This window comes from Haliaeetus albicilla, chromosome 18 (genome assembly GCF_947461875.1).
Source record: "Haliaeetus albicilla chromosome 18, bHalAlb1.1, whole genome shotgun sequence".
NCBI classification, from domain to species: Eukaryota; Metazoa; Chordata; class Aves; order Accipitriformes; family Accipitridae; genus Haliaeetus; species Haliaeetus albicilla.
This window is the reverse complement of record NC_091500.1, coordinates 27,860,064-27,882,458: the sequence shown is the minus strand read 5'-3', so window position 1 is coordinate 27,882,458 and position 22,395 is coordinate 27,860,064. Positions and strand designations below refer to the sequence as shown.

General features: G+C 62.8%; 5 protein-coding genes across 9 annotated transcripts; 3 read left to right on the top strand and 2 right to left on the bottom strand.

The window, feature by feature from the left end:
• The first annotated feature begins 215 nt into the window (after nucleotides 1–215).
• Nucleotides 216–5,392, top strand: MARS1 (methionyl-tRNA synthetase 1). Of its 4 annotated transcripts, none has more exons than XM_069806016.1 (22): nucleotides 216–369; nucleotides 486–576; nucleotides 659–737; nucleotides 821–955; nucleotides 1,085–1,160; nucleotides 1,259–1,431; nucleotides 1,535–1,647; nucleotides 1,786–1,902; nucleotides 1,998–2,201; nucleotides 2,357–2,558; nucleotides 2,655–2,729; nucleotides 2,811–2,981; nucleotides 3,072–3,167; nucleotides 3,263–3,380; nucleotides 3,620–3,833; nucleotides 3,913–4,044; nucleotides 4,155–4,259; nucleotides 4,340–4,523; nucleotides 4,627–4,698; nucleotides 4,805–4,831; nucleotides 4,961–5,050; nucleotides 5,136–5,392. In XM_069806016.1, the coding sequence occupies exons 1-22, from the start codon at nucleotides 261–263 to the stop codon at nucleotides 5,286–5,288; spliced, it is 2,736 nt and encodes a 911-aa protein (XP_069662117.1). In that variant the 5' UTR covers nucleotides 216–260; the 3' UTR covers nucleotides 5,289–5,392. The 4 variants fall into 4 exon arrangements, 3 of the variants coding, with proteins under 3 accessions (XP_069662117.1, XP_069662116.1, XP_069662118.1); XM_069806015.1 differs by having other exon boundaries at nucleotides 1,523–1,647; XM_069806017.1 differs by lacking the exon at nucleotides 4,805–4,831 and having other exon boundaries at nucleotides 217–369; nucleotides 1,523–1,647.
• On the bottom strand, nucleotides 5,355–6,835 carry DDIT3 (DNA damage inducible transcript 3). The gene is made up of 4 exons (XM_069806022.1): nucleotides 6,697–6,835; nucleotides 6,312–6,359; nucleotides 6,032–6,196; nucleotides 5,355–5,940 (listed from the first exon to the last, which is right to left on the bottom strand). The coding sequence occupies exons 3-4, from the start codon at nucleotides 6,170–6,172 to the stop codon at nucleotides 5,533–5,535; spliced, it is 549 nt and encodes a 182-aa protein (XP_069662123.1). The 5' UTR covers nucleotides 6,173–6,196; nucleotides 6,312–6,359; nucleotides 6,697–6,835; the 3' UTR covers nucleotides 5,355–5,532.
• Nucleotides 6,836–7,571: 736 nt separating this feature from the next.
• On the top strand, nucleotides 7,572–10,568 carry MBD6 (methyl-CpG binding domain protein 6). 2 transcript variants are annotated; one of them, XR_011328648.1, is made up of 4 exons: nucleotides 7,572–8,462; nucleotides 8,531–8,633; nucleotides 9,577–9,698; nucleotides 10,445–10,568. XR_011328648.1 is itself a non-coding variant. In XM_069806013.1 (3 exons), exons 1-3 carry the CDS (start codon nucleotides 9,198–9,200, stop codon nucleotides 10,319–10,321), a joined length of 582 nt encoding a protein of 193 aa, XP_069662114.1. In that variant the 5' UTR covers nucleotides 8,807–9,197. The 2 variants fall into 2 exon arrangements, 1 of the variants encoding a protein (XP_069662114.1); XM_069806013.1 differs by lacking the exons at nucleotides 7,572–8,462; nucleotides 8,531–8,633; nucleotides 10,445–10,568 and adding exons at nucleotides 8,807–9,462; nucleotides 10,127–10,321.
• Nucleotides 10,371–22,323, bottom strand: LOC138689738 (RIMS-binding protein 3C-like). Its single transcript, XM_069806012.1, has 2 exons — nucleotides 22,225–22,323; nucleotides 10,371–11,622 (listed from the first exon to the last, which is right to left on the bottom strand). The coding sequence occupies exon 2, from the start codon at nucleotides 11,564–11,566 to the stop codon at nucleotides 10,388–10,390; it is 1,179 nt and encodes a 392-aa protein (XP_069662113.1). The 5' UTR covers nucleotides 11,567–11,622; nucleotides 22,225–22,323; the 3' UTR covers nucleotides 10,371–10,387.
• LOC138689874 (uncharacterized) lies at nucleotides 17,580–19,020 on the top strand. Its single transcript, XM_069806517.1, has 6 exons — nucleotides 17,580–17,605; nucleotides 17,741–18,002; nucleotides 18,095–18,150; nucleotides 18,330–18,399; nucleotides 18,561–18,607; nucleotides 18,729–19,020. The coding sequence occupies exons 1-6, from the start codon at nucleotides 17,580–17,582 to the stop codon at nucleotides 18,946–18,948; spliced, it is 681 nt and encodes a 226-aa protein (XP_069662618.1). The 3' UTR covers nucleotides 18,949–19,020.
• Nucleotides 22,324–22,395: the final 72 nt, after the last annotated feature.

Genomic DNA, 22,395 nt, shown 5'->3' with positions numbered 1-22,395 from the left:
GGGGGGAGAATCGTGTGACGGGCAGCGGAGGATGCGGCGGGGAGCGGCGGCCCCGCCCGGTGGCCACGGCAACTCCCCGGCGGGCCGGCTCCCGTGTCGCCATGGCGACCGCGCGGCCGGCGCTCTCGCGAGAGTTGAGGAAGCCGGCCGGCCACCGTCGCCGCCGCCGCGCGGGGCATGACGGGAGTTGTAGTGCGGCGGCGGGAGGGCCGGTCCCGGCGTGCCCAGCGCGCGCGGCCCCGTTGCATCAGCGCGCGGCCATGCGGCTGCGGGTGGCGGCCGGCGGCGGCCCCGCCGCCCTGAAGGTGTTGGCGGCTGCCGGGGTCGCCGCTGCCCCGGTGCGGCTCGTCTGGGGCGGCCCCCCCTTAGGTGAGACCGCCGCCCCGGCAGGGACCCCCCCCTAGCACCGGCCCCGGTGATCCCCACCCCTCGGCGGGGGCCGCCGCCGGGCCTGACGGGCCTGCTTCCCCCCCCCCTCCCTGCAGAACGGCCCCTCGCCCCGCTGAGCCCCCCGTGGGCGCCCGCGCTGGAGCTGGACAGCGGCACCGTCCTTTTCTCCCCCAACGCCATCTGCCAGTGAGTACGGAGTGCTGGGGAGGGGGGCGTGGGGCACGGCCTCGCAGCCTCCAGCTCCCCCCCCCCCCCCAATTCCCCCCAGGTTCTTCTTCCTGGCCCGCGGAGAGGAGCCCACCGACCTCACCAACCAGTGGCTGGAGTGGGAGGCCACTGAGCTACAGGTGGGTGCCCCGGGGTTTGGCGGCTTCCCACCCCCGGGCCCGGCCCTACCTGACCCCTTTTCTGCCTCTTTCTGCTCCCTCAGCCGGCTGCATCAGCTGCCCTGTACGCTCAGCTGGTGCACGGCAGGAAAGGGCTGGAGGCAGTGGAGGTCCTGGGGAAGTTGCTGGCCCATATAGAGCAGAACTTGTCCAGGAGAGGCACTGCCTACCTCGCTGGGGTGAGTGGGGCTGTGGGGTGAGTGGGCCCTTCTCCCTGGAGAGCTGAGCTCCCTGCTGCCTGCCCCGAGGCAGAGCCCTGAGCCTGGGTTGAGGCTGCCTCAAGGCCTGACTCTGCTTCTCTGGCCCAGGACACCAAGTCAGTGGCTGATGTGGTTGTGTGGGGTACCTTGTTCCCTGTCCTCCAGGATGAGACCAGCCTGCCAAGTAAGAGTGAAATAGGGGTACCGAGGGGGAGCATTGCTTGTGTTCCTATGATTGTAAAAATCATGCTGCGCTCTCTCTATCTCCCTTGCTCCCCCAAGGTGAGCTGCAGGTGCTGAGGACCTGGTTCCAGAGCATGACGCTCTCGGAGGCCTGCAGGAAAGCTGCCGACTCTGTTCTGATGCCCAAGGCACTGCTGGAGTTCAAGTCCTACCTGCAGAAGCAGCCTCCGCCCTGCCTGGCCATGGAGAGAGCCACCAGTAACGAGCCCGAGGTGCAGCCCTGGCCCCCTGCTCAGCCCTGCCCGAGGGATGGGCCCCTGTGGGGCTGGCGGTGACAGGCATGCAGACCCTCACTGGGACTAGCATTCCCCACAGGAGGAAGAAGGTTCTGAGCCTGCCCTGACAGAGGAGGAAATCACAGCTGCTGTGGACGCCTGGGCCCGCGGTGTTGCGGCACTGCCCAAGCCTTGGCAGCCTCAGAAACCTGTGTGAGTTCCAAGACGACACTACGGCTGGCTGTCCCAGACCTCCAAGGGGCCTGGCAGGGGCTCCCAGACTGATGCCACATTGTTCTGGGGTGGCCCTGTTGCTCTTTGTGCCTGCTCTGACTGCCCTGTCTATGCCAGGCTGCCCGTGGAGGGCATGAGGAATGTCCTGATCACCAGCGCTCTGCCCTATGTGAACAACGTGCCCCACCTCGGCAACATCATTGGCTGCGTCCTCAGTGCTGACACCTTTGCCAGGTGAGACCTGGCTGTGGGAAAGCTGCTGGGGGATCATCATGGAGGGCTGTACTGCCCCCAACAGCTGCACGGGTGTCACAGGCCCCTGCCTGTAGGTACTGCCGCCTGCGGAACTGGAACACGCTGTATGTGTGTGGCACGGACGAGTATGGCACAGCCACTGAGACCAAGGCGGTGGAAGAGGGGCTGACGCCCCAGGAGATCTGCAACAAGTACAACACCATCCATGCTGACATCTACCGCTGGTTTGACATCTCCTTCGACTACTTTGGCCGCACTACCACACCGTACCAGACCATGTGAGCGGCTGTGTCCCCCAGGGGCTCATATGGAGGGACTGGTGCTGGGGAATGTTGGGGGGAGCCCCAGCATGCCTGGCTGAGGGTGCTTTATGGTTCTCCAGGGTTCTCTAGCTGATGGGGGCTGACCCCTTGCTCTTCCTCTCCTGTCCTAGGATTGCTCAGGACATCTTCCAGCGCCTGCTGGCCCGTGGTTTCCTGCTGCAAGACACTGTGGAGCAGCTGCAGTGTGAGGACTGCCAGCGGTTCCTGGCCGACCGCTTTGTGGAGGGCACCTGCCCCTTCTGCAGCTATGAGGAGGCCCGGGGGGACCAATGTGATAAATGTGGCAAACTCATCAATGCTGTGGAGCTGAAGGTGGGACAGGATCCCTCTGGGGACCACCCCACCCCACACCCCCCCGCCAGCTCTGCCTGGGACCCTCAGCCTTGTCCTGGTTTCTCCTTCCGACAGAATCCACAATGCAAGCTCTGCAGGGGCGTCCCTGTGGTGAAACCTACCCAGCACCTCTTCCTGGACCTACCCAAGGTGCGCTTTATCCCTGGGAGAGTGGGGAAGGGATGGGGCACCCCCTGGTACCACTGACCATCCCCGTGTGTTCCCCCACAGCTGGAGGAGCAGCTGGAGCCCTGGCTGGAGCAGTCCTGGGCCACAGGGGACTGGACAGCCAACGCTCGCTACATCACTCGCTCCTGGATCCGGGATGGGCTCAAACCTCGCTGCATCACCCGTGACCTGAAGTGGGGCACACCTGTGCCCCTTGATGGTTTCCGTGACAAGGTGGTTCCCACCTGGCCCCTTGGTTGCAGCATCTGTCCCCAGGTGCCCTGCCTGGGGGGGTCCCCTGCTCATGTATCACTTTCCCCTCAGGTTTTTTACGTGTGGTTTGATGCTCCCATTGGCTACTTGTCCATTACAGCCAACTACACCGACCAGTGGGAGAGGTGGTGGAAGAACCCACAGCAGGTAGGAGCCTGGTGCTGCTGCAGGGTGGAGGCAAGAACAGAGCTGGACACCAGGGTCCACTGATGTCCCCCCCACCTCCTCCCCCTACTTATCAGGTTGAGCTCTACAACTTCATGGCCAAGGACAACGTCCCATTCCACAGTGTCATATTCCCCTGCTCACTCCTGGGTGCTGATGACAACTACACCCTGGTGAACCACCTCATTGCTACAGGTACCGAGTGGGGGGTCACCACACTTCCCTGCTTTACCTCAGTCCTGGGAACAGTCCAGTCTGCCCTGCATGGGCACAGAACTGCATTTGCCCTCCTTGACTTGGAAGCCCCTTTGAGTTCAGCATGAACCTATTGGCACTTTGACAGTGTCTCCCTGTGTTGTGGGGCTGTTCCCTGCCTGAGAGAGGGCTAGGCCCATGCTTGGGCCCCATGGTGGGGTCTCTCCTGCCCTCCCCAGAGTACCTGAACTACGAGGATGGGAAGTTTTCCAAGAGCCGGGGTGTGGGAGTGTTTGGGGACATGGCCAAGGACACAGGCATCCCTGCGGACATCTGGCGCTTCTACCTGTTGTACCTGCGACCCGAAGGGCAGGACAGCACCTTCTCCTGGACCGACCTCATGCTCAAGAACAACTCAGAGCTGCTGAACAACCTGGGCAACTTCATCAACAGGTTCTGGGACACCCTGGCGGTGGCAGGGGCCATCTCTGTCCCCAGGCTGTGCTCACACCTGCTCCACCTCTGTCCCCAGAGCTGGCATGTTCGTCTGCAAGTTCTTTGGTGGCACTGTCCCAGACATGGTCCTGACACCAGATGACAAGAGGCTTTTGGCCCGCGTCACCCTGGAGCTGCACCAGTACCATCAGCTGCTGGAGAAAGTCCGGTGGGTAGCTGAAAGCCTGGGGCTGGAGCAGGGCTGAATTGTCGTGAGGGTGGAGGGCAGAGACCTGACCTACAGCAAGTGTTCAGCCCTCCTCTACCCCTCCCCGCCAGCATCCGTGATGCCCTGAGATGTATCCTCAGTATCTCTCGCCATGGCAATCAGTACATCCAGGTGAATGAGCCGTGGAAGCGGATCAAGGGGGATGAAAAGGACAGGTAGGGAGAGATAGGGGGATGGGGGGGGGGGGGGGGCAGGGCTGGGAGCTGGCATTGACGGAGGGTTTCCTGCCCCACAGGCAACGTGCTGGCACAGTGACCGGTGTGGCGGTGAACATGGCTTCCATGCTGGCTGTCATGTTACAGCCCTACATGCCTAGCGTCAGCCTGGCCATCCAGGGGCAGCTCTGCATCCCCCCGGACTGCTTCATCCTGAGCCACAACTTCACCTGCACCCTGCCGCCTGGGCATCGTGTGGGCACTGTAGGTCGCAGGGGGAATGCAGGCTGTGCCTCCCTGGGCAGTATGTGGGTAGGATTGGGGGTGCTGGCCCTGCAGGGGTGACCCCTCTTCTTCCTGGCTCCAGGTGAGCCCCCTTTTCCAGAAGCTGGAGCACGACCAGATTGAAGCCCTGCGCAAGCGCTTCGGGGGAGGGCAGGTGAGTGGATGCTTCCGTGCCCCCACAGCTCCTCCACCTTGGACACCTCCTTGCCTCTCCACCTCTGCTTTCTGTCCCTCCTCACTTGCTGTCTTCCCTTTCCCAGCCTGAAGATCTTGCTGTAGAGCCCCAGGTATCTCCCTGGCACTGCCTCAGTGGTGCTGCAGCAACCCACCCCTCTCCAGCATGAGGAGGTGGTGGTGCAGAGCTCTGCCTCTGGGGCCTGGGACCAGAGCTCACACCTATTTCTGTCCTTCCACAGGCCAAACAGACCCCTCCAGCCTCAGTGACCCTCACGGCTCCAGGTGACCCCCAGCTGATCCAGGAGCTGACAGAGGAGGTGGCCAAGCAGGTGAGTGGTGCTGGGGGCTGGTCCTGTCTTGCCCTTTACCCTGCCAAACCCTTATCATTCCTTATCATTCCGCCCCCCGCCCCAGGGCAACCATGTTCGGCAGCTGAAGGCCAACAAGGCAGAGAAGGCCCAGGTTGACGCAGAGGTGGCAAAGCTGTTGGAGCTGAAGAAGCAACTGGCACTAGCAGAGGGCAAAAGCCCTGAAGTCCTTGTGCCCAAGGGGAAGCGGAAGAAATAGCACCTGGCTCTGCTGTAGCTCTGGCAGCCCCAGCGCTACCCAGAGAGAAGACTGAGTGGTGCTGGCTGGTGGTTATATGCATGTAATAAAATGCAAAAACTATACAGTCGCATACAGAAGTGATACCCTCCCCACAGCATCAGTCTGTGCCAGTGGGGCAGTGCCCCTCCAGTTCATGGCTGCCTCCTAGGTCCGTAGGGGCAGTGGAGTCCTTGCCCCACTAGCTGTGGGGCAGCATTGGCACCTAAGCCCGGCGGAGGTTCACAATGTGGTCAATGAGGGCTGCCCGTGTGCGCTCCACCTCTGCGCTGAGCCGCCGGATCTCTTCCCGGAGCTGCTCATTGTGGGCTGTCAGCTCCAGCACTCGCTGCTCGTTGGCCTGCTCCCGGCGCTTGGCCAGCTCCCTGCTTGCCACCATGCCACTGCACCTCTTCCTCTTCACCCCACACCATGCAGCTGCCCCTGCCTCATCGTCCTCTGCACCCAGCTGGGGTGGGGAGCTCCTGCTGGAGGCTGAACCCGGCAGTCCCGCAGGCTCTGTGCCAGCTGCGCTCTCTGGCTCCAGCAGCTCAGCAGCCAGGACAGCATCCAGCTCGCAGCCCTCTGGACCACCGCCAGCTCCCCCTGTGCCCCACAGTGGAGCCAGGTCTGCCTGCAGGGAGAGAGGAGGAGCCAGCCCCTGGTGACAAGCGTCCCTGCCTTGTGCCCCCCCCGCCAGGGGTGTTGCTGGCTGCTCAGCTCACCTGCTCAGCCCCCCAGGGTACGGATGGCCCGTTGGGCTCTGCTGCTGCCAGCACCTCCTGCAGGTCCTGGTACCAGGCCTCCAGTTCCCAGCCAGGCAGGGCACCGGCGGGTCCCCCCACAGGCAGCCCCTCGGCTGCCATTGTCACCTCTGGGCCAGTGCAGGGCTGTGGGGGGGTGGGGAGGAGACGGGGTGAGTCAGGCCCGGGACCCGCAGCTACGCGGCATTGCTCCCTTGCGGGGTGCCGGTCACCGCGGGGTTCCACCCCCCCCCTCCCCTACCTGCTCTCAGGTGTGGTGATCGACAAGGACGCACTTTCTCCTGGATGCCTGGGGAGGGAGAGGGATAGGATCAGACTTGTGCCCCCCCCCCCCCCCCCCCCACCACGCGGCGGGCAGAGGGCTCCCCGGGGGTTCGGACCCCCCCATCCCGCCCCCAGGGGGTACCACAGCCGGCGGGAGAGTGGCGACGTACCGGGCGCAGCGCCCCGCCTGCCTCGCACCCTCTCCGGTGAGGGTGGCCTGCACCCACCCCGCTCTCCGGGAACCCTGTGCGTCCCTCCCATGGACCGCACGGAACGCCCCCGTTCTACCGTCGCCTCCCCCCCGCCCCGGCCGCTACTCGGGGCTGTGCTCCCCAGCGTCCTCCCCCCCCGCCCCGGCGCACCTTCCTGGGCGGCCCCGGCTCCCCACGGCTCCAGCCCGAGCGCTGCCCCCCGCTCATCCTCGACCGCATCGTCCCGCGCTGCTCCACTCCCGCTGCGCCGCCGCCCCCCAGCGCCCCTTTTTAAAGGCTCCCCGGCGTGACGCAACGCCCTCGCCAGCCGCAGCCAACCGACGCCCGCCGCGCCGTGACGCGCGGGGCGGGGCGGGCCAATGGGAGCGGGCGAAGGGGAGGGGCGCGCGCCACCGCCCACCAGGCCCCCGCGGGCCGCGCGCCCTCGGGTGAGTCACGCGGCAGCGGATGATGCAACGGCTGGAAACCGGCCCCGCCCCGCCTTAAAGAGACCGCGCAGCGCCGCGGCGGGACCGAGGGGCGGCGGTCTCCTGCAAGCCCCGAGGGAACCCCGGGGGAGCTCCAGGGGCTCGGCGCGGCCCCCGGCCCCACGCGGAGCTCCCGGGCCGGAGCCCCGGTACTTCTCAGTACATCCCCAGGGCATTCCCGATGCTCCCCCCCCCCCGCGCGGGGCACGCCGGGATCGCCACCTCCCCGCCGCTGTGCGCAGGCGCGTGGGCGGGGCGTAGGTTGCCCCGCCTCCTCCGGGCGGAGTCGGACCGGAGCTGTAGCCCGGTGGCCGCCGCCACGAACGGGGCTGGGTCGGTGGGTGCGGGCCGGGCCCCCCCGCCCGTCACCCCGGAGGGACGCGATGCCCCCCCCTTCTGTGCCAGGCCCTTTACCCCCCCCCCCCCCCCCCACTCCCCCAGCACCTCCTCTGGGGCGATGTGACCGCCATCTTGCTGGCAGGATGTAGGGGGCCTGGCCCCCTGTTCCCCCCTTCTCCAGGGTTTTTGGGGTGCCCAGCCACCCCTGTGCCCTCCCTGAAGTGCTCCCATGGGGGGGGGTGTCTCCTGCGTGTCACTGCAGGGAGCAAAGGCACAGCCTGGGGGTACTGGGGGGGGTAGGGCAGGACGCTGGGGTCCCTTTTCCATAGGAGGTCTCAGGATGCCTGGGTGCTGCCCCCCGCTCCCCCCAGCTGTAGGGCCCTGCGTGGGTGCTGCCCCTTCCCTAAAGCCTGGCTTGAGTCTCTCTGTCGTGTAGAGACCTGTAGGGCTATGCCGGGGCACCAAACGCGGGTGCCACAGCCCACCGGCCATGGGCCTGATGCAGAGATGTTTGCAGGGATAAGCAGGTGAGAGGTGCACCCCACCACCACCCTTGCCCCCGCCAATTCTGGTGTCCACGGCCTCCCTGCCATTGGGGATTAGGGCCAGCAGCAGCTGTTTGCATTTTAGCTGCAGTTCTTCGATGGTGCTTCGTAGGTCACTGTTGTCTTCTCCTGCCCAGATGCCAGGATTAACAAGACAGGGGGAGGGGGCTGGTGCGGAAGGAGGGCTTATAAAGGGGAGGAGGGGACAGCTGCTGCCCCCAGTCCTGCTCTACTTCCCTGTGCACCTTCAGACCCCCCTGGTCCCACCCTGTTGCCCCTGGGCACCCCCGAGGACTGCTGCTGCCTTATGGCTCTGAGCACCCCTGGCCCCCCCCAGTGCTTCTCCAGTGCCCTGGCACCCTGAGTCCTGCTGTCCTGTTTGCTTTCTCCCTCTCTCCTGGTGTGACTCCCTCGTCAGAGGCCACTGCAGGTGTTTGTGTGACAGGGGAGGGCACAATGAGCAGCAGTGATGACTGCACTAGAACAGACTGACCCATGTGCCCGTTGGCTGGGCTGGGCTGGGCTGGGAGCGCAAGGTGGAGGAGGGCTCTGTGTGCTACATCAGGTAGGAGCAGCCCCTGATCCCCCCCCCACCTCCCTCCCTGGCCCCCGCTCACCCCACGTGCCCCCCAGCCCCAGCGGCACCACGCTGACCTCGCTGGAGCAGACTTGTGCCTATCTCCTGGCTGACAGGACCTGCAAGTGTGGCCTTGAGCGTCCACTCAACACGCACAAGGTGTGGGGCAGGGGGCTGTCAGGTGTGAAACAGGGAGGGGCAGGTGGGGAGGGGCTGCAATGGGGACACTCCCCGGACACAGGGAGCTGCAAGAGATGGCCCTGGCTGCAGGAGCAGGGGATGCGGCTGCCCTGTGCTGGATGGGTCTGGGGGTCCCTGTGGGGTGGCTGGTCGCCACTTTCAGCCTGCCCTGTCCCTTGCAGGTGTTTAACTTCGACCTGGGGGCAGCGGTGGCTGGGTGGAGCGTGTTTGCCCGCAGTGCAGTAGCAGGGGAACATCATCCTCCATCAAGGCACTGGCAGAAGGGCTATTTGTCCTTGGGATGAGGGCAAGGGAGAGTGTTTGCCCCAGGGAACAGAGTGGTGGGAGGTGTTAGCACCCAGATTGGGGTAGAGGAGGAGTAGCTGCCCTTGGGGAGGAAGGTGGGGGTATTTATGTACCCCCAGGAGAGCAGAATCTTTGTGCTGGGGAGGAGGGTGCAGGAGGGTGCTTGCCCCCAGGGCATGGGAGGAAGATGAGGAGGATGGGTTGGTTTTGCCCTGGTGGTGAGGCCTGGGGGTGTCTATGCCCCATGTCTTGAAGGTGCCCCCAACTTGCCCCTCTTGCCAGCAGTTCAGCCTTGTGAGCCCCTTTGCAGCACCTACCTCGACTGATACCCCCTCCATGACTACTGAGGCCCCGTGTGGGGAGGGCTGGGCCCCCGACAACCCCATGGACACCCCAGAGCACCTCAACCTGCTGGGGCCCCATCTGGGCAGCTCCCTGCTGGGTGCCAAGCTGCTGGATGAGTGGGGCGAGGGGACTGGGCACCTTGGAGGCATTGGTGGAGGTACTGCTTGGACAAGGGGTGCTGGGTGCCCAGGGAAGCACCGGGGGCATGCTGCATGCCAGGGGGCAGGGGGTGCTCCTGGGTAACATCCTGCCTCTCCCTCAACCCCCCCAGGCAACCTACTGGCGCCGAGCCCCCTGCTCCAGAATCAACCACTGCTGCTCCCCACACTGCCTCTCCTGGGAGTGTCGTTGGGCACTGCCAGCCCCATGTCTGGCCTGCTCCAGAGTCTGCAGGTGCGTTGTTGAGGCAGGGGCATGAGGGGCCAGGAGAGCTGGAGGGGCCCTGGGATTTTGGGGTGAGGGGTGTGGGGGTGCTGGGGCCAGGAGGTGTTGAGCAGTAGTTTGAGAGGGACATGGGAAAGGACGGAGGGAGGCCTAGAATTGTCAGAGGGGGTGATGGATGGAATTGGAGACCACGTGGAGTCTGGGGGTGTTAGGAGGATGGGGGGCTTTTGGAGGCTTCGGGGTGTTGGTATGATGTGGAGGGGTCCTGGGGGTGATGGGGAGACACAAAGGGAATAGGTGAACACAGGAGTGTGGGGAGGATAGAGGCACTCACAGGGATGGGATGGGCAGGTAGAAGGGTATGGGGGTTGTATGGGACAAGGAGGGATGTGGGGGACACATGGGGGTGTTTGCTGACTCTCCCTGCCCCCCAACAGCTGGGCCCCAGCTTCGGCTCCTCTGAGAAATCGGCGACACCGTTGGGTCCCAGTGCTGGAGGCTCCCCCAGCCCCCCTGCACCTCCCAGCCTCCCCGAGGGCACCCCAAGTGCCTTAGAGCCCCCTGTGCCCCGTCAGGTTGAGCCGGGCAGCTCCAGACCCAGTGGACTCCAGACTCCAGTAGCTGGCGCATAGTCCTTTCAGTTCACAAACACACAGGAGAAGGAGTGAGAGCACACAGAGAGATAGTTAAGAAAAGATTTAATAATGATTGATCAGGCAATGGCTGGTCTCCAGCTGCCTGGCTGTTTCTTGCAGCCGCTTGGCAAGGAGACGCAGCTTAGCAGTCTTCTGCTTGATCCTCTCCTGCTTCTCCCGCACTTCAGGAGAGCTTGCCTTCCTCAGAAGACGGTTCTCCTCTTGAAGGACACTGCATCGCCTCTTGAGGTCCTTCAGGGCACGCTGGAGGTGGGCGTTCTGCTCCTGCAGCCTGCTGTGACTGCTACCAGGCAGCCAGTCCTCCTGCTGCCCTACAGTCTGAACACCTACCTCTGCCACAGACGGCCCGCTGTGGGTCGTTCCTTGCGGCGGGGAGTCCGAGCAGTGCGGCGTCGAGTCTTGCCCCCCAGCCTCGAGCAAAGACTCCGTGCTGTTCCCTTCCTCCTGGAGGCGAGTGTCTTTTAAGCTCTGGTGGGTTTTCCGCTGCCCTTCTCCATCATGGGAGGAAGATGCGATGAGGCTCTCCAAAGAGCAGGGCCTGATGGCCCCGGTGCCCAGAAGGGTCTGCAGGCGGTGCCAGGCCGAGGCCTTGGCCCCGGCCTCATTGCAGGAAGCAGGCTGCTCGCCATCGAACCTCTCCAAGATGTACTTTAGGAAGAGTCTTCTCTGCAGCAGCAGTTTGTCTTGGAGGCGGAGGATGTGAGCAGCCTCCTCGCTATTGGTCTCCCAGCGCAGCTTGCTGAGGACGTCCTGGAGCTTCGTGGGGGCCTCGCCGCTCCTCGAGGCGCCTCTCACCAACTTCTTGGCCAGCTGCTGCTGCAGGTCCCGTGCCTGCCGGATGGCGTCGTCGCGCTGCTGCTGCAGCACCTCCTGCGCCTCGTGCAGCTCAGCCTCCTTCGAGCGCAGCAGCTGGCGGATCTCCACCTCCCGCTGCCGCTGGTTCAGCTCCCGCAGCCGCTGGAGCTCCCGTGCCTGCCGCTGCTCCCATTTGGAGTGTAGCCGTTTGGCCAGGAGCTGCCGATCCCGCTCTGCGGCCTCCTTCAGCTTGCGAGTTTCGGCGGCAAAGTGGCGGCACAGCTCTTGGGAGCGGAGTTGCTCAGCCTCCAGCTCAGCCTGCAGCCTCTCCAGCTGCCGCTTGTGCTCATCCTTCTGCGCCGGGCCCCGGCAGGGCGAGGGGCGGCCGCGCGCCCCGGTCCCCGGTCCCGCACTGTCCCGGCTCATGGCTGCAGGGATGGCAACCAAACGCTGCCACCAACAGCCACCAACGTCGTGCGTCGCTCGCTGCCTCCCTCTTGACCGTGCAGGAGCAGAGACAGCGTCTGCAATCAGCCAGGGGTGGGCGAGTGTGGCCTTATATAGGTGTCCTGGCCCCCAGCTCACAAAGGAGGGTGGGGCTGTGTGGCCTTGTAAGGTATGTCCTGGCCCCGCCCCCACCGCCAGCTCACAAAGGAGGGGTGGGGCTGTGTGGCCTTATGAGGTATGGCCCGCCCACTCCCAGCACACAAAATTTGTGTCACCTAATGCCATCTCCTGTGAATGCGCAGTTGCGTTCATCGTCTCGTTGAGTCCTTTTGACTCGTCTGGCTTGGAACATCAGGAGACGTTTTGGTTATTTTGGTTACACATGACCCCTCCTCTCATTTTGAGGGTCCAAAGCCCTCTTTTACAGCTGGAAGCCTCCACTGGAGTGCCCAAAGCCCTATATTCACGACCAAAGCTTCCTTTCTGGGGGTCACAGAGGAACCGAGAGGTTCCCCTCCTTTTCAGGGTCCAAAGCTTCCTTTTTAGCGATATAGAGAACGAACTGCTAATTGCTTAATGGTTGTCTCTCTGTAACTTTACATACCAAAGACTAGTGTTTGTCAAAGATTAAGCCTGTCAGAGACTGGTACTTGGGAGCGATGAGCAAGAAGGAACCGTGAGCGATGACAAAACTTAATTAAATGTTTGATGAATTTACAATCTTGTTGAGAAGGCAGAAGCAGAGGCCTTGCTTGAAGAGAGAGGGCCAGAAAAGATAAGAACTCCTGCCTTTGTTCTTGTCCTTGTAGATAATTTAGCTTAAACTAACCATATGGTTCTACACCACTAATGAAAACTTAGATAATAAGAGCAGTAACAAGCACTGATGTATCAAAACATGTAAAGGCCCATACCGCGCAGAATCACCCGAGGAGGGTCAAGTAGCGGACAAGTGAGGAAGACTATGGAAGACCACCAGAGGACTCCTGAAGACCAGAGGCCTTCAATGCGCCTGCGTAAAGGACATTTGCATATGCTAATAGTTTCCCGGAAAACTAATGAATATGTATAACATTTCTCAGAAATCTAGTGAATATGTACGTAGAGCATGTACTTAACCCGCACAATTAGACCCGACGGTGCGCACGATAGGTGGAGCGATCCCCCGTGCATCCAGCACTGCCAATAAAGAATACCTGCTTAACAGTTAATCAAACTATTGAGTTAATTTCTTTGAATCACCCCTCCTCTCATTTTGAGGGTCCAAAGCCCTCTTTTACAGCTGGAAGCCTCCATTGGAGCGCCCAAAGCCCTATATTCACGACCAAAGCTTCCTTTCTGGGGGTCACAGAGGAACCAAGAGGTTCCCCTCCTTTTCAGGGTCCAAAGCTTCCTTTTTAGCACCTAGCCCATTCTTTTGAGTGCCCAGCGCCCCTTTTTTAGGGCCGAAATCCTCATTTTTTGGGTCCAAACCTGTCTTTTATGACCCATAGCCTTTTTTTAGGGCCCAGGGTTTCAAGCTGAGGGTCTAAACCCTAAAGGCGGAGCTTGTCGCCTGGCAACACCCGCCTAGGAGTCTGTGGGGAGTCAGGGGACCCAGGACAGCCAATGGCATTTGAGGAAGTGGGGGCAAGGCACGTGGCTGATATGTAGCCAACCAATCAAGCTTTGAGGCCTGCAGGAAAGGGGGCAAGAGTCGAAAAAGCGGGGCAACGTGTGGGGGCGGGGCATGCTGGCTCCACCACTCACGCCTGGTGGGAGAGCAGCACGCGGAAGATTGATAAACTGTCTGACCCATCATTTGATGGGAGGCGCAAGGGGGGAAATCCCAGGCAGCCAGTCAGATGAAACATCACCTCAGGGAAGGGCGGGCACTGTTGGTGGCGGGAGGGTGACCACCCCAGGCAGCCAATCAGAGGCAGCGTCACCTCAGGGATGGGACGTGCGAGCCCCAAACCAGGTCAGAGTGACAGCCCAGTGGGCCAGTTGGGGAGCGCATCACCTCAGGTGAACTGCACCTGGGCAGCCTGACCACCTGGGGCTGCTCAGAGGCAGCCCTCAGGGAAGGGCAGGCATCAAACCAGGGCAGAGTGACAGCCTAGGTGACCGATCAGAGGCAGCATCACCTCAGGAGACTGACAGCCCCCCAAACCTATGCCAGTGAAGACTGATGTGAGGAGAAGGCGGGCTCTGCTGGCGGCCAGGCCGAGCCTCAACATGGCGCGCATGGGGCCTGCCCCGAGGCCCAGCAGCCCTGGGCCCAGACCTGCAGCCCCTCTTCCCCCCCTCCATCCCCCACCCACCCCCATGCTCCAGAACCCCCAGTCTCCAGAGAGTCAGTATCCCATGGCCGTGCCACTAGACAGCAGCCACGGGCCACCGGGCTTCTCGCCGCTATCGCTGCCGGCACTCGCCGGGTGGTGACGAGGACGTGACGGCGAGGCCGCCGGTGTGACGGTGGAGCGCGCGAGGATGGGTGGGGGGGAATGCTTGCCGTGGGGCTGCCCGCCACCACCTCACCCACATCCCCTCCCCGCAGCCGAGGCAACCCCACCGCCGCCATCCAGCGTCTCCCCCCTGGGATGGTGAGTTGAGCGGAGGGATGGTGGGGCTGGGGTCTCCCCCTCAAAGCAGGGGGGGTCCCAGGGTTGATGCTCTCCCCCCCTCCCCACAGCCACTGCACATCATCTCCTTCCTGACGCTGCCCGACCTGCCGAGACTGGGCCAGACCTGCCACTACCTCCACGAGGCGTGCGACAGCGAGGCCGCCTGGCGCCACCTCTGCGCCCCTCTCCCCCCCGCCGCCAAGAGCGCCCGGCCCTGCAAATATTACAGCTAAATGTTGATCTTAAGGTGATTTTCTGTTTGTAGCGTGGCTTACATTTTGCACTCGAGATACCGGACAGCAGCTAAGCCTGGGCCTCTTGACATTTCTCATTTGAAATTGGTTAGGTGACTGCCGCCATTACTTCTGAACAGTAAACGATGTTACACTTGATAACAGATAGCTGCAATTGTTCGCTTGCTTCAGGAAGTCTTCAAGTAGTGAAGTGCTTACTTTCAGTAAGAACTAGCCCCAGTAAGATTCCCCATTTATTAAAATAGCTCAGGACTACACACAGTGGTTTAAATCAAATTAGTTATCAAATAAAATACTTTAACCATTGCTTCAGTAACAAGAGTGCTTGACACTCTTTTGTCAACCAGAGCTTTCTCCTCTCTTACAGAGGGGAGCGATGCCCATCACACAGAGTGACTCCTGTGAGCACAGACAGACTTCTCTGAAAGACAAGATGGCTTGCAGAAAAGTGCGATATGAGCGGGGTTACCTTGCGTGCTAGTTACTTGCTTCTTTATGTCTTTGCTCTTACCAGGTGATTACACCCAGAACTTTGTGGTGTAAGTGACAATCAGTGCAAACGCCTAATTGGACTAGTAATCAGATGCAAGACTGTGGATGGAAAGGAAGTTGGCCAGCGTTAGTGAAATGAGAGAAGTACTTTCTTGCACATGAGCAAAAGGAAGCAGCCCTTTTCCAAAGCTGTGTGTGGCGGGGTGAAGGAGAATGGCAGCTCTAAGGCTGCCTCTACTCTGTGCGTGTGGGTTACAGATGAGAGCTGGTTCTTCTGGGCGCTCCTGTGCAGAGGACTGCTTTCTAAAAAGCGCTTTCTAAAAAGCCTTTCTTCAGCCACAAGGCTAGAACCTCCTTTAGCAACCTGACCCAAGGAGAGTGTCCCGGACTGCAGACCCGCTGCTCCGAGGAGGACTGGCTCAGGGTGTCCTCCGGCGGGACCCCCTTTATACCCTTGTCGAGCCTGACAGAGAGCTGGTCCTTATTTTTCCCTCTTCCCAGACTGTTGTTCCCCCCTGGGGCTGGATGCTGGATCCCGGTGGGGGCTGGATGCTGGACCCCATGCGGCGTGGCCATCCGTGCACGCCCGTCGTTCACGCGTGTCCGTGCGAGTGTCTGCTGGGACTGTGTGCGCAGCCTGGCTCCTGCTTGGTCCCGGGGTGGGCAACGGTAGCAGCCGGGTGGTGAAGGAACCGGCAACCCCCCCCAGGGAGACGCCGGCAAGCGGTGCCCGCGGTCGCTCCCGCCGGTGGGCTAAGAGTGATGCCCTGTTTCCCCAGTGGCTGCGGCCGAGCCCCAGGTCAGCTCTTGGCGCCAGCCCAGGGAGTTGGCGGCCATGTCACAGTGGACAGCGGTGACCGTGTCACTCTGACGTCACCTCGCGCCTGTGACACGGGTGCCCCGGCGGGTATAAAAGGGGCTGCTCCTGGAGACGGGGGAACATTCCGGGGAGAACCTCGGAGCTGTTGGGCAGGAGTTTAGAGGAGACTCGCAAACGACCTGTCCTTTGTCCACCATGCAGTGGAATGTCTCTGGCGGTGAAGAGGAAGGTGAGGGCAGAGCATCCCCACAGTCCCCACAGCCGGCTGCCGGGCGAGGGGCTCCGTGTGCGGCACCCCCAGCCTCGCTCATATGCCGAGTAGAGGCAGGCGTGCAGGAGTGCAGATGCCCTGAGCTTGGGGACCATCCCTGCGAGCATCCGTGCCCCTCACACCCCGCTCGCTCCCGACTCGCAGGTGTAACCACCCAGGCAGAAGCGGTGAAAGAAGACCTCCGCATGGTCCGGGCGCGCCTGGCCCGCTGTTCCGCAGCATCCCAAAGCCACAGGGCGCTGCTGCAGTGTCTGGTAGGTGGGGAGCGGTCCCCTTGTCCCCGGGGACTGGGGCTGCGAGACCGGAGCCCCTGACCCCTCCTTTCACCATGCAGGGGCAGAAGCAGCAGGAGCTGCAGAAGACCTTGGAGCGGCTCACCTCGGAGGTCAGTGTCCCCTCCTGTACCCACGTCCCCCAGCTGCGGCGGCTGGGGCTGTGTCAGGGGCTCAGTGCCTGCGTGCGGCTCCTTTTCCCAGAACTGTCTCGTGGCACGCTGTTTCGAAGAGAGCGGCCAGGAGCTCCAGCAACTGGAGGGGCAGGTGGCCCAGATGAAGGTGAGTTCACAGAACCACGGTCTGGTTGAGGTTGGAAGGGGCCGCTGGAGATGATCTGATCTTGTCCAATGCCCCTGCTTAAGCGGGGTCCCCTAGAGCCAGTTGCTCAGGTCCATGTCCAGATGTGGCCCGTGTCCAGAGCTGGGCCTGGGGGGGTCCCTCTGTCCGCCTGCAAGGCTGGGAAGGAGAGAGGACGCAGGGGCAAAGGCAGTGCCCGAGGGGAGCCGGGAAGGGATAATGCGGAGGGGAGGGCGCTTGTGGGAACGTCCAGTGCCCTGATGGCTTCTCCTCCTCCTCTCTCGCAGAAGCGCTTTCAAATAGCAAAGAGCGAGGCAGTCGCAAGCCTGGAAGAGGCACAGAAGGTACAGGGAAGAAGGATGCCCATCCTGGCAGGGTCAGGGAGGGGGTGCCAGTGCTGGGTCCCCGCACCCCAGCATCCACGGGCAGGGTCATTGACTTTGGGACATGGCATCCGCGATGGAGGGATTGGGCCCCTGCCCCTCCTGCAGATGTTGCCGTTCCCTCTTCTCTGCCAGGCAGACCGCTTTTGGGAAAAGGCAGAGGGAGGCACAGCAGTGCAGGTCCCTGGCGCCTCCCCCCCCATCTCCTGCCAAGTCCTGGGCTGCCAGCAAGCACAGGCTGAGCCGGGCATGGGGCGAGGGGGCACGCAGGACCGCTGGCCGGGTGCGGGTGTGCAAGTGGCTGATGGGCGCTGAGAGATGGGAAGCAGGGGCAGCGCCGTGTGCGAGGGGGTGTGTGTCTGTGAGAGGGCATCTGACGGTTCCCCATTCCCACAGGCGGCAAAGGCTGCGGCGACCAGTCGAGGAGCCGGCAGAGATGCTGAGCAGAGCTCTGCGCTGACAGCAAGCAGCAAGGAGCTGCTGCAGCCTAGGGTAGGTATGGAGGGGCTCCTGGTCCACAGGGGCTGGGGCTGCAGACCCTGAGCCCCTGCTCTCCTTTCTGCACGCAGGAGGAGAACCATCAGGAGCTACATGATGCCGTACAGCAGCTCAGCACTAAGGTTGGTGTCCTCTCCTCTGCCCCTGACCCAGAGCTGCGTTGGCTGGGGCTGAGAGGTTGGAAGGGACCGCTGGAGGTCATCTTGTCGTCTCCAACCCCCCTGCTCAGAGAGGGTCACCGAGTGCCGGTTGCCCAGCGGCGTGACTAGGGAGGACAATTTTCGCAGGCTATGGGGGGGGTCCATCGCTTCCCCACGCCTGGCCTTGCGAGTCACCCAGTTTCCCAGTAGTGCCCTAGGGCAGCGGGGGAGTGAGTGGGCACAGCCCTGGGGCCGGAGAGGGGCAAGGGTGCCAAGGTCCCAGCCCAGCTGCCCGCACGACGCGCCCGTGGTTTTGCAGGAGGAAAAGTTCCGTGCCCTGATAGCATCCTGGCTCAAGGAGGACAAGCAGGAGAATGAGGTAGTGCCGAAGGGGCCGGGGGAAAACGGGCGGGTGCCCACGGTCCCTGGGGCCACAGCAGGCTCAGGGACTCAGACCCTTCCCTCTCCCAGGCGCTGCGTCAGGAAATAAGAAATCTGGAAGAGAGACTGGAGGAGGAAGAGGGCTGGTAAGCGGGGTCCCTCGCCCCACACGGGTGTCCCTGCAGCACCCGGCGCCATGGGGCTGCCAATGCTGGTGCCAGGGGAGCCCCATCCCTGCCTGGGGTGGGGGGGTGTGTGTGGAAGGGGACCCCCGGCGTGGCCACGGAGGTCTGTAATGTGTCCAACCAAGCCCTGTTGCCTGCAGCCAGTATCAGAGGAAGAAGGAGGCAGAGATGCCGGAGACTGTGCTGCCGGAGGTGGTGGAAGCACGGCTGGTAAGGGGGAAGAGCCTGTGGGTCTCCCTGAGGAGAGGGGTCCACGGAGGTGCCAGCCACGCGTGGGCTACGCTCCCGTGCAAGGCAACTCCGTGCAACTCCAGCTGTCCCGGCCGTGCGGCAGTGCTTGACAAGTGTCCTTGCTCTGTGTTGACCTGCAGGAGAGGGACGTGCGGGCGAGGAGACGCGGTTTCAGTTACTGGCTGCAGTGAGTGTCCCCACCGGGTGATGGGCTGGACGCCTGCTCCAGCCGGTGGGGCCCCTCCATCCCTCCTGGGGCTGGGATGCATCCACCCTGCCCTGTCTCCCATACTTCTTCTGCCCCACAGGACACTCCTCCTGCTCTTTGTCGGCCTGGAGCTGGCCATCGTCTTTGCAGTGGCTGCTGCCATGCTGTACGCGTCCTGGTACGACCCCGAGGTCTTCCACCGCCTGCTGCCCGAGGAAGCCTACGCCAACCTGACATGCGTGCTGGAAGCCTACGCCAACCTGGCATGCGTGCTGGGAAAGACCCTCCGAGCAGCCAGTGAGGGGCTGCTGCCTTTTTGACCACCCCTCCCAGTAAAGCCTTATTTAGCATTGTGGACAAGCTGCAAGGATTGCTTGACAGGTTTTCGTAGGCACTGGCCAGCCCTGGGACTGGCATTCGTAATAAAGATCGGCTTTCCCTGACTGGCCTCGCTTGGTACGCAACCATTCAGCTTGTCGGTCCCAATCGTCCTTCTCGCTGGTGACCGTCCTGATTTGGGCCAGGCACACGGAGGACGAGTGGGACCTGGTGAGGGGGGGTTCACCCCCATAAAACAGTTCTGAACAGTGGCAAGGGTCCCGCAGACCAGACCTGCGCCGGAGCCCATCATGCTGAGGCCGTGGCTGTTCTCTGTGGGGCTGGTGTGTGGTGGCTTTAATGTGGGGTGATACAGGGGGCCTGTCCTCGAGGCCAGCACAGCGTGAGGGGTGCACCTGGGGCTGCGTGGTGACCCCTGGCTCTGCCGGCGAGGCTGAAAGCCAACAGGTGCTCATGGTTCACGGCTTAAATGGCTGCTTGGTCCCCCTCGGGCACTGCTTCACCAGCACGTGCTGCCGGTTGGCCCAAGCTGAGGAGGTGGAGCTGGGCCTCGGTGGCACGGAGTTGAGACCTGGCTTCTCCCGGCGGTGCAGCCAGCATCTGTGGGGGACGCGGGGTCGGCGCAGTCCCACCGCATGTGGGCTGGCATGGCACTGTGTACTGCACGTGGAGCAGGGGCATGCCGGGCACCCGTCCCCCGGTTCTGAGGGGGACAAAAACAGCCCTTGCAAGATGCAGGGCAGCAAGATGGACTTGAAATGGGTTGTCTCCACCCAAAGTTGCCCTCGTCAGGCCTAGGTCACCCCAAAATGGTGCCCGAGAATAGAGAGGTGTCACACCGGTGAGTCCCTGTGGTTTTCCTTCCGTGTGGCCTTGCTGCAGGCAGGAGGCAAAGGGTGACCAGGGTTTTAGTTGCTGTCACCTCCTGTCCTGGGAACCCCTAGTGCAGGTTCATTGTGTTTCTTGGCTCTCGCGCACTGAACTGACCTGAGTTGTCCCACCGCTCTTCCCCTCCCTGCTCCCCACCTTGCCTGGACACTAGTTTGCACAAGTAAGCCTGCTCACTGCTTCTAATGTGGCACGCTGTTTGGGATTGATTTTTGCATGCAGTAGATGTGCACGGGGTCCCGTAGCCGCTGCCTGTTGCTGCGTTGCCTGGTCGTGGCTGTGGGTCCCAGGGTGCGACGTGCTACTGCTGCTGCCCCCCCCGCTCTCCCTTGCCCTCTTTGCATCTGCTCTGCCTGACTGCACGTGCTGCCCTCCTTGTCCTTCGGGACCCCCAGGGACCCCCTGGCCCCCCACGATGGGTCTCAGCCACAACGCGCTCCTGCCCCGGCGGCCTTGTGCCCCCCCCCCAGTGATGCTGCCTGCACAGAGGGGTGCTCCCCAGGGTCAGTGGCTGCCATCCCGCTGCAGCCCATCCTGCCAGGCTTCACAGTACACTGCGGGACTGGGCAGGACATTGGCAGGCGAGTGGGTCTGTGCTGAGCTCCCTTCCTTGCTGCCAGCACAGCATGGGTCTGGCTGCTAAGCGGGGGACAGCTCGTGCCCCTCCAGGGACCAGCATGGGGGTTTTGCCCCCCTGGACCGCAGCCAATGCCTCCCTCCTACCCTGGGAGACCCAGGCACCCTCCAGGCGTTGGGCTGCTCCGTGGGGGCCCATCCTGCCCTGGGCTCTGCCCACATCGCCCCCAGGGGAAAAGGAGAGCTGGAGCTGGAGGGAGGTTATCAGAATGGGGACTCAGCTGCGTTGTCCCCGGGCTCTGGCTGCCCCCTGCTCCCACACTTTCTCTGGGTACCTTGAGCACCCCTCATGGTGGCCGTGACCAGTGTGTCCCTGGCTGTCCCCAGCCCTGGCTGCCCTGGGGCACCCAGCCAAGGGGTCCAGCCCACCGCTGCCCCTGCTCTTGCAGCCACAAGTGAGGGGTGCCTGCACCGCCTGCTTGACTCCAGTAGCTGGTTCAAAGTCCTTTCAGTTCACATACACACAGGAGAAGGAGTGAGAGCACACAGAGAGATAGTTAAGAAAAGATTTAATAATGATTGATCAGGCAATGGCTGGTCTCCAGCTGCCTGGCTGTTTCTTGCAGCCGCTTGGCAAGGAGACGCAGCTTAGCAGTCTTCTGCTTGATCCTCTCCTGCTTCTCCCGCACTTCAGGAGAGCTTGCCTTCCTCAGAAGACGGTTCTCCTCTTGAAGGACACTGCATCGCCTCTTGAGGTCCTTCAGGGCACGCTGGAGGTGGGCGTTCTGCTCCTGCAGCCTGCTGTGACTGCTACCAGGCAGCCAGTCCTCCTGCTGCCCTACAGTCTGAACACCTACCTCTGCCACAGACGGCCCGCTGTGGGTCGTTCCTTGCGGCGGGGAGTCCGAGCAGTGCGGCGTCGAGTCTTGCCCCCCAGCCTCGAGCAAAGACTCCGTGCTGTTCCCTTCCTCCTGGAGGCGAGTGTCTTTTAAGCTCTGGTGGGTTTTCCGCTGCCCTTCTCCATCATGGGAGGAAGATGCGATGAGGCTCTCCAAAGAGCAGGGCCTGATGGCCCCGGTGCCCAGAAGGGTCTGCAGGCGGTGCCAGGCCGAGGCCTTGGCCCCGGCCTCATTGCAGGAAGCAGGCTGCTCGCCATCGAACCTCTCCAAGATGTACTTTAGGAAGAGTCTTCTCTGCAGCAGCAGTTTGTCTTGGAGGCGGAGGATGTGAGCAGCCTCCTCGCTATTGGTCTCCCAGCGCAGCTTGCTGAGGACGTCCTGGAGCTTCGTGGGGGCCTCGCCGCTCCTCGAGGCGCCTCTCACCAACTTCTTGGCCAGCTGCTGCTGCAGGTCCCGTGCCTGCCGGATGGCGTCGTCGCGCTGCTGCTGCAGCACCTCCTGCGCCTCGTGCAGCTCAGCCTCCTTCGAGCGCAGCAGCTGGCGGATCTCCACCTCCCGCTGCCGCTGGTTCAGCTCCCGCAGCCGCTGGAGCTCCCGTGCCTGCCGCTGCTCCCATTTGGAGTGTAGCCGTTTGGCCAGGAGCTGCCGATCCCGCTCTGCGGCCTCCTTCAGCTTGCGAGTTTCGGCGGCAAAGTGGCGGCACAGCTCTTGGGAGCGGAGTTGCTCAGCCTCCAGCTCAGCCTGCAGCCTCTCCAGCTGCCGCTTGTGCTCATCCTTCTGCGCCGGGCCCCGGCAGGGCGAGGGGCGGCCGCGCGCCCCGGTCCCCGGTCCCGCACTGTCCCGGCTCATGGCTGCAGGGATGGCAACCAAACGCTGCCACCAACAGCCACCAACGTCGTGCGTCGCTCGCTGCCTCCCTCTTGACCGTGCAGGAGCAGAGACAGCGTCTGCAATCAGCCAGGGGTGGGCGAGTGTGGCCTTATATAGGTGTCCTGGCCCCCAGCTCACAAAGGAAGGTGGGGCTGTGTGGCCTTGTAAGGTATGTCCTGGCCCCGCCCCCACCGC